The following is a 16043-nucleotide window of genomic DNA, read 5'->3' as shown; positions in this document are numbered from 1 at the left end:
TATTAAAAAAAATACGGTGAAAAAAGGACCATTTTTGAGTGAGATAGAAGGAAATTTGTAAATTAAATATTTTTGAGAAAAATGAGCCTTCAAGAGTTTTTTAATAGACTTTCAAGTGTCTATGAGAAGAGTATAGGAGTAGATCTTTTAGATATTTTCATTTTTGATGGAACTAATGAGAATATTAATCAACTGAAAAAAGAGTTATTTCAGGTCTATTTTTTAGAATAAGTAGGAAATAAATTGTAATATAAGATAGCAAGAAACAACAGATATATTAAAGGAATGTGAATGGAGATTTGGTTCATGGAAAATTTTTTCGGAATTTGTAATGGCATATTTAGAATTTGTTAAAAATGTAGTTTTTTCAGATATTGAAATATTTTATAAGCTATATTATCAAGTTTTTTTGTAAGTTTTTGTAAGATCTATTATTTTAATGTTTATGGAGTAGACAATTTATAACTACATTTTCACATTCTAATGCTACATGGCTTACACCTCTTGTAAAATATATGTCATTAATTCTTACTAAGGTATCGATTCAATTGGACAATTTGACACAGGATCCACATCAAAGTGCAACCAATGAAACATCTAGAGCAATTTTTAGATTATTTAATATTATATTGAGTGATCGGTATTATATATTGATTTTATAAAATATACATTAATGAAAATAGACATCCACTCCCAGATTCTAAAAAAGTATGCACATTATATATTGCAAATCTACTTCTACGATTATATTTTAAGGTATATTATGTATATAAATAGAAAATATATTAATAAATATATAGCTTAATCAAACACGTCTTTGTCAAACAATTAGTTCTAATATTACATCATCAGGAATTGAATTTAGTTTATATCCTATATCTGAAAGAGTAGGATTTAGTTATTATCTTGGTAGATATAATTTGTATCAACAACAAATTACAAGAGCTAGAGGTCATCTTTTATTTGCATTTGATAATTGCCTTACAGAAAACTATAAAAATAAACGGTTAGTTTAATGAATTGATAGAAAATAATCTAGAAAAACTAAAGGCTGATTTTAATATACCTTACAACTGCATCTATTATATTAGGAATCTTTCCTTCATCAGAACTTCTTATAAAATTTCATCTTTCTCAGTATTTTTCACCTGTTATATCTTGTTTAATTAAAGGAGATCATAGAAGATTCACAGATCATATTAATCATGATGCTATACGTTCTTGGTTATTGAAAAAACAGATATTTTTAACAATTCGTGATCATTGTGAGATTCTCTTATGGAGAAGTCTATTTCGTAGATCGTATATACCATATTTTTTACTTAATCATCTATCTTAACACAAAAAGGTTCTTAATTACTCGAGATCCATCACAAAAACCACCACGAGTTAAACTTGAAGATCTATTAATAGCAGCTAAATGGGCTAAAAATGATGATACATATGATTTACTAGATGTTGAATGTATATGTATCTCATTATTGGATCAAGTATTCATTTTTTTCTTTATATCATAAATTTAACATTATAAAGAATTATCTACAGGCATATATTTTACATGCTTCTAAATTACTTGTTCTTAAACGTGATGATACTCATGGATTTCAAAAGATTAGTAATGTTAAGGCATTGCAAGCTGCACATGACGATGATGTAACATTTGGTTGGTAATTGTTAAAATATATATCTACATTTAGTAGGTTTGTTTTTACATTGATTTTCAAGTAGTATTCATTATTAATATTATATTATTAAATTAAACAAAATATACATATAATATAGATCTTTAATTACGTATAATGTTAATTTATTGAAAAATTGATCTATAATTAAAACAATTTTAAACATTTCTTTAATATTATACTAAAAATGATATCAATTAAAAATATCTTGAATATAAATTTCAAAAGAATCTAATAAACATTATCCTTTTAATCTTATCAGATACATATTTTTTAGAGGTTTCTAAAAAATATGCAAATATATTTGCAAATAAAAGATAATGAATTATTCAGGAAGAAATGTTTCATTAAAAATAAACTTAATGATACAAGACAAATATCAAAAACTTTAATAATGAAAATAATGTGATATTATCAAAACGAAAATATAGCTTTTGCTATAAATACTACTTTGTAAAATTCCATATAAACTTCTTCTATATAATATCAAAATATACTAAGAATCAGCTACTTCTTTTTTCGATATATCATTTGTTTTTTTTTGAACATGCTTTTTCTCTTGACTCTGCTGTAAAGCTTTCGCTTCTAATTCTTCAATTTCTTTTTTAGCCTTCTCAATACGTTCTGCAACCGTCTTTTCTTGATTTTCTTTATACCATACCATTCTTTGTTTTAAATTCTCAATACATAATGGAATTTCACCATGATTAAATGGTGGTGTAACATTAACAAAAGAAAATTGTTGCAAAATACTCATATCAATATTGAAATTCCCAGTTCCATTCACATAACCTGACGAAGACTTTTTATTACGCTTATTTGCTTTACCCTTCTTTTCATTACAACAAATGAAATAATCCTCACGTTCTGCCTTAGATTTTAAAACTATTCCAAAATTCTCGTCCGTTTCTAATACTGTACGAATATTCAATTGCGGTAATTTCGTATCCTCTAATGAATTCGTTTCCAAAATAACTGAAGACGGATTTAAAAATCGAATAAGCTATATTTCTAATCAATCCCTTCTCTTATCTCTTATAATACCCTACATTCTCACATGTATATATCTCTTCAAGAAACGCCGGTTGACTCGCTTCTTCTAACATTCGATCCGCCATTTGCTTCCTCTTTTCTCGATTATACTCATCCTGCTGTTGTTTTCGCTTCTCCCACGCCTTCTGCTTCTTCTCCCTCTCAAAATCTTGATACTTACGCAGTTCCGTATAATATTCATCTTGAAGCTTCTTTCTTCTCTCATAAATCTCATTCCTCTTTTGATTTAACAAATTCCTCTCTGTATATAAACTCTTTTGCGATTTATACACATTATCTTGCTCCTGATGTAAGCTATTTTGCTCTGCTTTCAATTTATCATATTGTTCTGATAGCGCTTTCGAAACCGGGTCCTCTAACGTACCCTTAATCTCCGCTATTCGCTTTTTATCCAAATCAATCGACGATTGCTGATACATCACTTCCATAAATGACCTTCTTAACCGTTTCAACATAGAAATCTCATTTAAACATCTTTTTTCTTCCACTAACTTCAATACACCCATATCCACCGCTTTTTCTAATTCCCTACCCATTCTACTCAGCTTTTTCTTTTTCATACCTATTAAACCCTTACAAAACATGTCGATCCAGTTCTTCTACCGTCTTAAATGGTAGTTTTTTCTTCATCGCTTGAACCTCATTAATCTATACCCTCACAATCAATCCAAATCCCCTCAGAAAAATACAAAAAAACATCCTCCCCTTCGGCACACTTAAACTAACCTTATTCTTCATAGATTCTTCAATTTGTTTCACTTGATCTACCGTTTTTTGCTTCGACAACTTTAATCTCGCCTGTTTCTCCCGAATTTCGTCCAACTGATGCCGGATATTTTTCGACCGTACTCTAACCCCTCCCGTCTCTCTAAATACTGCTTCTTTTACCCGAATACCCTCCTTTTAACCTATTAATTCCGCTTTTTTTCTATAAATTTATACTTACTATTTTCTCTGTCATTTGTTCAAGTTCTTTGTCAATCTGTGCAAGAGATTTCTTAAATGCCTCTTCATCGGGTTTAACTGGCAGCTTTGAAGCCGCCTTCATTGCCTGCTGCATGTCTTTAAATAATTTTTTTGGTGGTGGTTAAGAGGTGATGAGGAGGAGCGGTGGAGAGGAGGACCGTAAAATTTCAGTAGGACGTCAAAAAAAAGAGCGGAAAAAAGAAAGGGAAAAATAAGGATAAAATAAGGGGAAATAAGAGGAAAACAGTAAAGAAATGAATAGAGGAGTTTTTTTAGAAGTGGAAAAGTTTTTTCAGGATTAAAAAAGAGTGAAAAATGAGGGAGATTAGATAAAAAAAGAGTTGAGAAGAATAAGGGGTAAAAATTGATAGAAAAAGAGAAATAAAGGGCTATGAAGCCCTCATTTCTCTTTTTAATTCTCTCCAAATACGTTTTGCTTCGTCGTCAGCTTGCCAGCTTTCTTTTCTGTGATGAAATTGAGTATTTTGTTGTGGAAGAGTGACTGAGCTATAACTGCTGGATTCTCTGAGGAAAAGAGGGTCTAAACTACGTCTTCTTGATCGCCGACCGTCTTTTAGATGGGAGAGATTTGTAGAATATTCGATAGTTGTGGTAGTTTTTGTGATATGAGAACGAGTTCTTGCAAGAGACAAACTTCTCTGAGATTTTGGAGTATCGGGGGTGATTACGGTATTTGTAGGATGATCTTTGAGGATAGATTTGTGAGGAGTGGATTGTGTTTCTATAAGAGGGTCTTGAATCCTAAAAAAAAGTAAAAAAAGAAAAAAAAAAGAAAAAAAAAGAAAAAAAAGTTACCTAGAAGGACATTTCCATAGTTCTTTTGAAACAGAAGTAGGAGAGACTTTAGGAGAAGTGCGTAATGGTTGAATTTTTGTAGATCTTTCATGAATAGAGGGAGACATACAAGTATATGTTCTTCTAGGGGTTACAGAAACTGTTCTAGAGTGTATTCTTGATCTTTGGAAGCGAAGTTCATCTTTAAGTTCATTAATTTCATCAGGTCTCCATACTTCGTCGATGACAGCATCTTCTATTTTACCGAGAGCAACATTAATTAGACTTCCAGCGGCTTTAACACGTCCTCTATTGATCATTTCATGAGAATGAATTATTCCTTGTAATGCATATTGACGTATGAGAGCCAAAAGAACGATACGATTACGATTTTTTTGAGAAGTATCTTGAGACTCATCCAAGGTGTCAGAACGTTTAATTGTAGCATATTTTGTGTTTAAACGTAATATAGTAGAAGGTGGAAAGCAAGGATGATTGTAAGATATTTTACAAGAAGCAATGTTAGCAGGAAATGTCTTTATTATACTTTCAAGTTCAGAAGCAAGTGCTTTTGTTGAAACGATGAATGGATCAACATCAGGAAGATCTGAAACGGAAGGTACACTTAATGTAATGAAAAAACAGCGTTCTTCTAATGGCGTAAAGTTTCCTATTGTTTTGTGAATAAATAGGAATAAAGTATAAATAGCTTACCAATGATCAACTCAAGTTTATTATCATGTTTGTAAACACTGTCGGCATCATAGTATACATTTTTATCGCCTCTTATATCACAAATACCTACACCTTCTAAACCAGTAACATTGATTTTAACATTAGATAAGCTAGCCATACAAGAACCGGCAGCACATAATTTTAAAAAGTTTTTAACCTTTCTAATTTCATCAACACGAATATAACAACCACCTTCTGCACCAAGACTTGTTAAATGACGCAAATAAGTTGGATTTGGACAAGGACCTATTCCAAATGAATGTATTGTAATATTATGTCGTTTAGCTTGAGAAGAAATATGATTTACTTTATCATTTGATACAGATACTTCACATCCATCAGATATAACAATAATATGTCCTAATCTTCCATTTCTTTTATTTTTTGTTAGGATATCAAGGGCTTTACTGATTCCATCATCAGAATAACAACTATGAACACCCTTCATTTCTTTTAATCTTTCACCTAAATTGGCTTGAACAGCTGCTTTATGAAGATTATCACATGTATGAAGAGCAAAAATTTTATTTTTATCATCAGGAAGAGTTGTTAATATACACATTCTGTCAGTAGGTTGAAGATCATAAAGAAGCGTAAATATAATTTCTTTTACAACGTTAAGCTTATTTCCATAGGCCATTGACTCCGACATATCTAGACAAACAGCAACATCAAGTGAATATATACAGGGTAGATCAATCGTATCCTGATATTGCGATAATATATTGATATACATTATTATTTCTCCTTCGCTTTTATGAATAATATCATAATCCGTATGAATTTCAAAATCAATACCAAAAATTGCTGGATGAGATGGAATTTCAGAAATTTTCCGAGATAAACATTCATTTTGTCCTGATTTATATACATGATTTTGCTCCAAAGGGATAGTAGAATTTCTAAAAAACATGCTCTTTTGTCTAGCACTACTAAATAATCTTTGAAGCTTATTTTCTGGTTTTTTAGTCTGAAGGGCCGTAATCATATTAACTGGACCCAAACATTTGGGACAATTTGTTTTCTGAAAAAATAAACTTCTTCTACGAAATACAACATAAAACAACCTGTCTAAAGCAATCTTCATGTCCAATATGTCCACATCCTGGATCATAAGGTGATGAAAGTGCATCAATCGGCCGGTAACAAACAACACAAAAAACTGGTTTTAGATAACTTGCTCGAAGTGAATATTCACTTTGTCTTCGCTGCAAGTCGTGCTTTCGCAGCGACATACTTGGTATAAAAAAGCAACCTATCTCGATAGATTTCAATAATACTTTTAACAGATCAAGTGCTTATCTACGATAAAAGCAAAGCTATTATGCCAGGTCGATAGGGGTTGAAACCTAAACAATAGAAATAGAAAGAGTCAAAAGAAGAGGTTGAGATATCAACAGTTTAGTTATTTATTCATAAATATCCTATATTACATCATGGCTAACCAAAATCCTTATTTGATAAAAAAAAGTCTGTACAAAAATAGAAAAAAATTAAACATACATAGTAAAATAATTATGACGAAAAGGAAAAACAATACAGATAAATAAGAGATATTGTGGGGAGCTTTTTCAGGGTTTTTATGAGATTGCAGAGGAAAATATGTGGTGAAAACAAAAGTGGTTGGAGAGATAGAAGTGATCGTTGCAGTAATAGTTTCAGTTAATTTTTCGGTTAATGTCGACCATCCCTTGATAAATTGAGTATAAATTATAGTAGAAGTAAGATTTTGAGTATGAATTATTGTAGAAGGAAGAGTTTTAGTTTGAATTATTGTAGTAGAAAGAATTTTAGTTTGAGTGATAATAGAAGAAAAAGATTCTGTAGAAATGAGCGTTTTAGTTGTAGTTTCTTTGATCGGAAAAACAGAGTTAATAGGTGTAGATGTTGTAATAGAGCTTGAATTAGATGTTGAGAAGGCAGGCAATGTAGATAACCAGGATTGTTTAGATATATGTGACCTGAATGAATTACAAAAATTTTGAATTTCTTTATATATATTTTGAGTATTAGCGCAATCATCTTTGAATAAATATTCAGAAGTACTGTTACAATCTTTCATTACTTGAATTTCTGTATCAAGAAGATCTACAGAATCTTGAAATACATTAATATAACGTTTAAGGCGATCCCCATAAATATTTTGTCCTGTAAAATTCTTAATGAAGCTATCATTATTTAATCCAACAACTTCTTTTGTAAAATTGGCTACTTTATTTTTTTTTTCTTTATATAATTTTTCCTTAGTTATTAATAAAGCATAAAGACTTATTAGTTTAGAATCCAGAAGAATACATTGTTTTTGCATATAATTTTCAAACTTTTTACAAAGTTCTAGTCCCTGATCCTTTTTTAAAGTTTTGCACTGAGACTCAAATGTTTTATTATTTACTTGATTCCATTCTTTGCAACGCTTATTCAAACCATTCATACATATTTCTCGTTTTTTCAAATAACCACTCAATTCACGCATCAAGGATAATTCAATGAATTCTGTCTTATAATAACCTTCACAAATTTTATCAAGTGAGTTACATGGCTGCTGAAAATAGTATTTTTCACAATTATTTTTAACTATATCACAATATGGTTTCCATAGTTTACAGTCATAAAATGTAATATCCTTGTTTTGAATTTTATTAGCAATACTGTATTTTTCAAAATTATTTTGAAATGCATTACAATGGCTCTTCATTGACGAAATAATAACTTCACAAGTACCCCTCCAGCGTTTACATGAACCCATAAATGGTGTATTAGCTTCTTTAATCGTATTAATACAAAAATCATTCAAACGTTCTATACAAGATGACTTATTCGACAAATAGTTATTTCTTCCTTGTAATAACATATTTTTTAATTCAATAGTTGTTTTCATTTCATTACAATATTTTTGAAATGAATAACATAGTAAACCCAAATCCATAATACAATGTTCAGATAATTCTTTGCATGATGATCCCAAAACATCACAATTCTCAAAAGGAATATTATCCTTATAATAAGAAGTTAACTCATCTTTAAGCAATAAACACTTTCTTCGAATATTTTTAATTAATTCAGAACATGTTTCCTCAGGTGATAAACACAATTCAAACAATTCCCCTCTATACTGATACATGGACTGTCGACAAATATTAATCAATTTATTTGTACAATTAGACTTTTTCATTAGATCAAATGATCCATGATTATTTCTACGTAAAAGCTTAGTTATATAGTTATAAGAAGATCTCAAACGTGCTTGATGATAACATATACTTGTTAAATTACGGCACATTAACTTATCAAGATATCTATCTTCACAGCTTTCCTTTAAATAAAAACATAATGATAACAATAACTTGCAATCCTTATCATTAATCAAAAAATAATTATTCCCCATAGCAGACCCGTCTCCATCTTTACTATTAAATTGAAGTACTCTTTTAAGTTCTGCATTAAGATTTCGACAAGAATTCCTCAGTTTGTTTTTTAATATGATACAATTTAACAAATCACCATTATTATTCTTATAGTATAGACACATTTTCCTCAAATCATCGTGAAAATATCCAATAGATGAGCAATTATTCTTAATTATTTCAATACATTTATTTTCTATATTAACATTGTTACGAATCAACAATGCTAAAAGATGATAACCCTCAACACCACTCATCCTCCTATTAACAATGATACCTGATTCTGATGCCTTCTTATAAAGTCCATAAAGATCTATTTTAATAGAAAGCGAAGTAGACGATTCAATTGGATTGAAAGAATTATATGACTTAACAATAATACCCAAACCTCTACACATTTCTTGAAGTCGATAACACAAACCAAACAAGTCATCATTTTTACTTATATTTTGCGGATAATTTACAAAATCTGAAGCGTATAAATAACACTCTGGAAGAAATTGACTACAACGCTCTTTTAACTCTTGTATATTTTCAACCCCATTTTTATATATTTTTCCAAAAACATCTTCAATTATAGATTTTATTGATTTCTTAAGATATTCATTAATATTTTCAGATACTTTAACAAGTCGTTGACATGTCGATTTCCATTCCAAACATTTTAACACCATATGATCATTTTCTTTACCTAATTCTATACATTTTGCCTGAATTGATGATTCACACAACTCAATTGTAAAATTTGGAAGTGCTCTTAAAAGTGCTATATCTGCAACCTCATCATACTCTTTTCTATAACAACGTTCCATCAATTCATTACATTTTCCATTAAGATTTTTAGAACATATTGACTCCAAAATTCTACATTTTTCTATATAAATACTGCAATTATTTTTTTTCAAAGAAAAGTGTTCAAGTTCTTTTTCAAATTCTCTACATTGATCGATAATCGACTTTAAACTTCTAAGTTCTTCACATTTTTTAAGCAGATCCCCATTACATACACCTTTTAGACTAGGAATCACTTGTAATAGTTTTAAACATCTGTTTTCTAAAGTTTTTTTACATAAATTCTTATTAAAAACTTTTCCTTTTAAAATTATATATAAAATAACATCTTCTTTATATATCCAATTAAAATGATTTTCAAGATCTTTATTTGATTCCAAATATTCTTGTGATTTTTTCACTTGTAATAGACCCAAATCCTTAGTAAAATCTAACCTAATATTAAATTTAACTTTTAAACCCGTATATACCAATGTTTTTAGATAAAACTGATAAAATAACAAAAAATATAGAAAAATAAAAAAAGTTCATTCATTAAACAAAACAAAACAAACTAAACCAAACCCTTTATTTATACTAATTTCTTGTTTTTTTTTATATTAAAAAGTTACTTTTTAAGCGCTATCAAATATATATCCTAAACCTAACCCTATCCAATAAACATAGTCCTTATAATTTCATCCACTAATGATTAGATGATTATATAGAACTATGTATATAAGTTTCTAGATATTTATATTATATTAATGTTATTAAGAGGATCAGATTATCGTTTATATTATAATTTATTATGCAATAGTGTCTATATCGACAGTCCATAGTATTACTACATAATATCGCTTATCGGTGATAGTGTGTGTCTGTGTGTAGTCTATATGAGGCTAATGTTAGGGGATATTAAGAGATAAAGAGATAAAGAAAGAGATAAATAGATAGATAGATAAATAAATGAAGAAAGAAAGAAAGAAAGAGAAAATATATTATGTTCTATACAACATAAAACTATATACCCATTAATGTTAGAAAAATGCTGCAATAAACATTAATGAAATTAAAGCAATAGATAACTTGATTAAATTGGAAGAACTACTAAATAAACCTAAATCAGTAGAAGCAAAATTATTGATCGTAGATTCTTGACTCGATTGTGTTTTTATTGGTTTGCCGGTTACTTGTGTTTTTGCTGGTTTATCGGCTACAGTAGTAATTTTATAAAGAATAGAACATGTAGAATGAAAAATGCCTATGCATTGTCCTCGTTTAATACATTTTTCTACTCTATCTCTCTCGACATGTTGTCTTAATCTAAATAGAAAATTATCCATATATGGAGCTTCATCAAAAGTCACATTTTGTTCCTTAGATGATAATACTTTTTCACGAGGAGGAGTCTTTGCTTTTTCAAGACATTCTTCTTTAGAATCCGTACCATTTTTACATAATTCTTTTAAAAAAATAGCCATGTTGATACCATCTTCTCTTTTTTTATTAAGAATACATGAAAAAACTTCCAGCTTATAGCTTTCCGATTCACAAATACATTTTACATCAAAAATACCGCGACACGTCGAACTCTTAAGAGCCGTTTTATAACAGTTTTTCGATACATCTATTTTTCATTAATATACTATACTATACTATACTATATAATATAAAGTTTAAGATACCTGACAAATCACTGGCGTTTGCCAAATAATCAACACACCCAGTTTTAGCAAGTACAGAGACAAAAAATAGAATAAAAGGAACAAAAATAGAAACCATGACTCTGATCCGAAAATTTATACAAAATTTATTTCAGGTATCGAAAAAATCATCATTCTTGCATGAAATATTCAGAAAAATAAAACATATCCATATAAACCTTCATACATAAAATAATATATGGATATTATGAAAAATAAGAGTTAGAATAGAAATAAATGTAAAACTAAAAAAAAACAATAAAATCCGTTTTTAATAAAATGATTAGAAATGATAGAGTCATATAAGCTAGAATATATCATGAATAATAGAGTTAAGAAGGAATTTAAAGCAGAATTTATTATATTCCAAGGATTCCGTTAAACAGGTATTTTTGTTTTATAGAAAAATGGGTTAAAAAAAAAAGGCATTAAATAAATGATAAAAATAAGAGAGATTTAGAACTAATAGGTAAATAAAAATCTAATAAAATGAAAAACGGGAATATAAGTCAAAATTATGTTTATTATTTTAGTCGATTGAGCTCTTTATATATATATAGAAATAAATGGATTGTAAAATAAACATTATAAAATAAAACAAGTTTAAAACATAAAAATAGAATACAATTAATACTAATTAAGAAGAATTCATGTCAATTGATTGATTGATATCAATTGATTGTTTATCCAAGCAATTAGCGAATAGGATTTATTGTGAAGTGATATATATGCATAATAATAATAGGAAATCAACAATTGACTGAAAACGGTTAAAGATGAATTAATAAGAGAATGATTGATAATAATAATAAAGAAAAAATATACAAGAAAACATAAAAGAATTGGATAATTAAAAGAGAAAAACCATTTTAATAAGCATATAATTGATAATAAAGTAAAAATAAGTAAAAACAAAAGAAAGAAAAAAAATATATAACTATGAACGATACAGTTGTAAGAGATTAAGAAGCATATAATCCCATATTAGTATGAAAATAATATGTATTTGAAGCCAGGAAAATATTATAAATAGGTCAATTGACTCTTTTTTGAATAAAAATTAAATTTTATGTATAATTCATATCACCATATAAAAAAAAATATATAAATTAAACATCCCCTAAGGCAATCGTACTAATAATTCCAAAAATTAAATAAATAAATTTTGAGAAGAATAAGTAAAGCTTAATAATTAATAGATACAATGCGCTTCAATTACATTTTATCAGGTGTTTTAGCTCTAATAAGCGTAGTTTCAGCTGCATTTGGCACGGCTTCACAGCTCTCATCAGAGATTAGACTTAAGGAGATGGTAGATTTGGATTATACTATCCAATATGCAAGCATTAAACTTGTTCTTGTATGCCTTTCTGAAGGAGTTTTGAATGATCTTTATATTTTGAAAGAAGGACTTTCATCAGTTGGATTATCAGAATCTAAAGTTAAATTTACCCATTTATCCAAAGAATGTCAATCTTTTTTTGTTAAAGTACTTGCTTATGATAAATGCGGAAATCTTTTCGTATATTTCTCAAGCGGATTTTCGGTTACTTTAGCAGGCAAAGTTGAATATCATAAAGATTGCGTTCCTGCAAAAACAATTGAAACGGCAAAAACAACTAAAACGAGCACTCTACCGACAGGTGGATCAAAACAAACACAAACTCCAGATACACACCGTGATGAAACACCTACTAAAACTCGATCCGAAACTTCAGGTGATAAGGGACAAGAGAAACCTACTCCAGGTCGCTCAATTCCTTTACCTAGCACTGGCAAAATAGAACCCACACAAAAGCCTACTACATCTTCTTCACAAACATCAGCTGACGTCAAACCAACTAAAAAACCAGATGATATTGATAATAGTGGATCTATGCTTGCTTTCAAACTCGTTGGAACGCTTTTCACTGTTCTCGTCATATTCCTTTGCTCATAAAACTAACAAAATATCTATGCATAAAACCTTACAGCATATAGTAAATATCTTGGCATTATGTTTATACAATTTTGCTTTCATCAACATTAATTATTATCTATTTTAGTGGTTATATTTTTTTAATGATTATTTATGTTGTTATTGCATAAATAATTGTTAAATTATTTAGTTCAGAACCTGGTGTTTTTATATAGTTTAATAGTCTCATTAATTTAAAATAGCATTAAATAAAAATTATTTTATTTTTTTAATAAATAATTTCTTCATTAAAATAGGTATAAAAAGCTATTTGCAATAAAAAATATAATAAAGGTCTATCGTTTTATCAAATTACTTAAACAATTGATAAACTAGCCTTTACTATGACTAATGTACGATAAAACTGATAAAACCCTTAAAAATATAAGGATATAAGAAAATCTTAAGTAAACATAGGATTTCAAGGAATATTAATCCATAATTATTGAAACCATAACATATTTATGGAAAGATAATGGGTTTTTTAAATAAATTAATCATATGACTTAAACCCAAACCATCAAGTTTTTATATATTTTGTTAATAAAATATATAAATCAAAGATATACTATGAATAAAGATGAAATATCATCAGACGAGGAATCAATATCCTCAATTTCATCAATAAATGATGGATTAGAAGAGCAATTGGAATCATCATCTGATTCAATGATTCAAAGTATTTCTCAGCAAATGATTCATAAATCAGAAAAAACAAATAATATATGGGCTATAGGATCACTTTCTAAAGAAATAAATGAATATTTTCATCTTTTAAGAGTACTTAAAAGAGAAAAAGCACATAATCTATCATTACATCTTTATTCTAGCTTTAAATTACGTAAGAATATTCATGAATGTCAAGGTAAACGCTTAAAAGGAAAAAGATGGATTGCATGGCCATTACCTTGCAATGATAAATTAGATTTAAATAAATCTTTAGAATCATCAATGGAATTGTTGGCAGATGAATTAGAAGCATGTATTTTTCGAATTGCAGCAAAAAAAATATATAGTCGTAATTTGGAACTTATCAGTGAAGAACATTTACCAAAAAAGGTCTTTGATTATATTTTTAAGATTATTCTTTCACGAATTCATAAACTTCTTTCTACTCTCTTGCATTCACGAAGTATTCAAGGATCGAGTAGTTCAAAATCAAGATTACAACTTTTACAATGGGATGATCTTCTAGGACATGCATCAATTTCTTCTGCATTTCCTTTTAAAGATATTTTGAATACTGTTGATATATGTTCTTCACTTTTTTCAGAAAATATGTCATGGAATCCTATAGAGGCACCTTTAGAACTTGAAGATAATCAATACCTAAAGAGAAAAGGCTGGGATATACTTTCTGAAATTCCTAATCATAAAATGTCTAAAAAAAGAAAGAATTAAAAAACAAATATTAATAACTTGAAAATACACATTTTGAATCAAAAGTATTTCATTATAATGTTCAATTTATCAATACACAGATCAATATGTCTCATAAATCAATACTTAAGAAGAAATTGATATCAAATGGCATTATTATAAAACGCTATCAAATAACTAATACATTTTAAGATATTCATATTGCACATTAATGGGTATTCGCAATGTTTTGTCGAACTAATATACGCACATTATCCACAAATATACGAACAATATTTTCGAAATTATTAGGTTGTCCATGACTTGCTGCATTTCCATGTTTCTTTAATTCATCAATATTTAATAATTCCACTTCTAGTTCATGTGTCTTAGAACCATTCTAGAGACATTAATCTTAACACACATATTAAATAACACACTTCAGAAATAACTTGTGATAAATCAATTTGGCAAAATTGATGCACATAACTTAATCGATCTTTATCTCTTTCCATGATAAGAGCACCTAAAGGTCGCGGCTCAACTAAAAAATTCAGAAGAATTCAAATAGACTTATTGTTATAAACATGGTATTTCAACATTTACACTGATCCTCCAATCAAATTGAGTTCTTGGACTAAATATATTTAGGCTTGCTACTCTTGTTTTAATCAATCGTGAAATAACTTGACCTGTCCTTTTATCTGTTGTTATTCGAATCCTATTTTGAAAACCTTGACTAGACAATGGATCATTGTAGAACTTATCTATCTCTTTTTTATGTTTATATTTCATTGGAATTCTAGGTTGTCCTTTATTCTTTATCTGAGATTTTTCAAATGATACATTTAAAAAACGATTAAAATATTTATGTTGCAGCTAAATTTCATCAACAATTCAATCTCTATTCATCTTTCTTCACTGACTTCTGTCATATTTGACTCAAATTTAATTTTCAATTCATTACTATTAATAACTATATTAATCTTTAATATTGTCGCAAATTTATCCTAAAAAATATACTTGTTTCTGTCAGAACTGGAAGCCAAAGCCTCTCTCCTGTCACAACATCCACAATATGGCCAATCTTAGCTTCAATCTACCAAAAATATATCAAAAAAATTAAACTTAACACTCATTTCCAACTTCAACATATTTTAAGGATTCCGTAATACAATTATGAAATAAAAAATCACTTACAAAGCGAATCAATTCATCATGAGGCATAATGTTTAAAAAACTAGGCTCAGGCAAAGGCTTTGGAACATTTAATTCTTTACTAGAAACTTGATATAATGAAAAATCAGATCTTTCATTATCCAAAGCACTTGATGAAATATTAACAACTCCAGCATATTCCTCACATGTAATTGAACTAGGAGCCTCGGAACAAGGCCTTTTTGATGGATTTTCATCAGTCATTTCTGTTATATTTTGATATTTAACTAATCACTCAATATTAACTCATTTTTAAAGCGAAAAAAGCCTCAAAAAACACCTGAAAGCACATTATCTGAAGGATTAGAAGGAGAATCCTGAGTTTCAGTGGTTATTGGAGCTTCTTTCTTATCCAACATATTTAATACAAATTTTTGAGGTTGTCGACGTCACTCGT

The 16043-nt window shown here is 28.5% G+C and overlaps 8 protein-coding genes across 8 annotated transcripts; 3 read left to right on the top strand and 5 right to left on the bottom strand.

The window, feature by feature from the left end:
• The first annotated feature begins 36 nt into the window (after positions 1-36).
• On the top strand, positions 37-1708 carry T552_02879 (hypothetical protein). The gene is made up of 8 exons (XM_018371405.1): positions 37-213; positions 260-411; positions 455-640; positions 684-756; positions 801-1006; positions 1051-1302; positions 1349-1490; positions 1534-1708. The coding sequence occupies exons 1-8, from the start codon at positions 82-84 to the stop codon at positions 1669-1671; spliced, it is 1281 nt and encodes a 426-aa protein (XP_018224846.1). The 5' UTR covers positions 37-81; the 3' UTR covers positions 1672-1708.
• A 424-nt stretch (positions 1709-2132) lies between these two features.
• Positions 2133-3841, bottom strand: T552_02878 (hypothetical protein). The gene is made up of 5 exons (XM_018371404.1): positions 3682-3841; positions 3462-3635; positions 3313-3383; positions 2732-3263; positions 2133-2685 (listed from the first exon to the last, which is right to left on the bottom strand). The coding sequence occupies exons 1-5, from the start codon at positions 3793-3795 to the stop codon at positions 2179-2181; spliced, it is 1398 nt and encodes a 465-aa protein (XP_018224845.1). The 5' UTR covers positions 3796-3841; the 3' UTR covers positions 2133-2178.
• Positions 3842-4090: 249 nt separating this feature from the next.
• Positions 4091-6511, bottom strand: T552_02877 (hypothetical protein; the record flags this gene model as incomplete). Its single annotated transcript, XM_018371403.1, has 4 exons — positions 6299-6511; positions 5211-6255; positions 4518-5166; positions 4091-4463 (listed from the first exon to the last, which is right to left on the bottom strand). The coding sequence occupies exons 1-4, from the start codon at positions 6464-6466 to the stop codon at positions 4091-4093; spliced, it is 2235 nt and encodes a 744-aa protein (XP_018224844.1). The 5' UTR covers positions 6467-6511.
• Positions 6512-6612: 101 nt separating this feature from the next.
• On the bottom strand, positions 6613-10286 carry T552_02876 (hypothetical protein). The gene is made up of 2 exons (XM_018371402.1): positions 9898-10286; positions 6613-9857 (listed from the first exon to the last, which is right to left on the bottom strand). Exons 1-2 carry the CDS (start codon positions 9956-9958, stop codon positions 6685-6687), a joined length of 3234 nt encoding a protein of 1077 aa, XP_018224843.1. The 5' UTR covers positions 9959-10286; the 3' UTR covers positions 6613-6684.
• Positions 10287-10407: 121 nt separating this feature from the next.
• Positions 10408-11191, bottom strand: T552_04188 (hypothetical protein; the record flags this gene model as incomplete). The annotated part of the gene is made up of 3 exons (XM_018372239.1): positions 10408-10414; positions 10469-11036; positions 11095-11191. 3 exons carry the CDS (start codon positions 11189-11191, stop codon positions 10408-10410), a joined length of 672 nt encoding a protein of 223 aa, XP_018224842.1.
• A 1079-nt stretch (positions 11192-12270) lies between these two features.
• T552_02875 (hypothetical protein) lies at positions 12271-13096 on the top strand. Its single transcript, XM_018371401.1, has one exon. It carries the CDS (start codon positions 12317-12319, stop codon positions 13049-13051), a length of 735 nt encoding a protein of 244 aa, XP_018224841.1. The 5' UTR covers positions 12271-12316; the 3' UTR covers positions 13052-13096.
• A 497-nt stretch (positions 13097-13593) lies between these two features.
• Positions 13594-14505, top strand: T552_02874 (hypothetical protein). Its single transcript, XM_018371400.1, has one exon. It carries the CDS (start codon positions 13640-13642, stop codon positions 14468-14470), a length of 831 nt encoding a protein of 276 aa, XP_018224840.1. The 5' UTR covers positions 13594-13639; the 3' UTR covers positions 14471-14505.
• A 106-nt stretch (positions 14506-14611) lies between these two features.
• Positions 14612-16037, bottom strand: T552_02873 (hypothetical protein). The gene is made up of 7 exons (XM_018371399.1): positions 15927-16037; positions 15575-15873; positions 15452-15527; positions 15355-15404; positions 15016-15307; positions 14869-14972; positions 14612-14828 (listed from the first exon to the last, which is right to left on the bottom strand). Exons 1-7 carry the CDS (start codon positions 16003-16005, stop codon positions 14658-14660), a joined length of 1071 nt encoding a protein of 356 aa, XP_018224839.1. The 5' UTR covers positions 16006-16037; the 3' UTR covers positions 14612-14657.
• Between the last annotated feature and the right edge of the window lie 6 nt (positions 16038-16043).

This window comes from Pneumocystis carinii, assembly GCF_001477545.1.
Source record: "Pneumocystis carinii B80 chromosome Unknown supercont1.13, whole genome shotgun sequence".
Taxonomy (NCBI): Eukaryota; Fungi; Ascomycota; class Pneumocystomycetes; order Pneumocystales; family Pneumocystaceae; genus Pneumocystis; species Pneumocystis carinii.
Note: the sequence above shows the minus strand (reverse complement) of the source record. Positions and strands in the feature narration are given on the sequence as shown.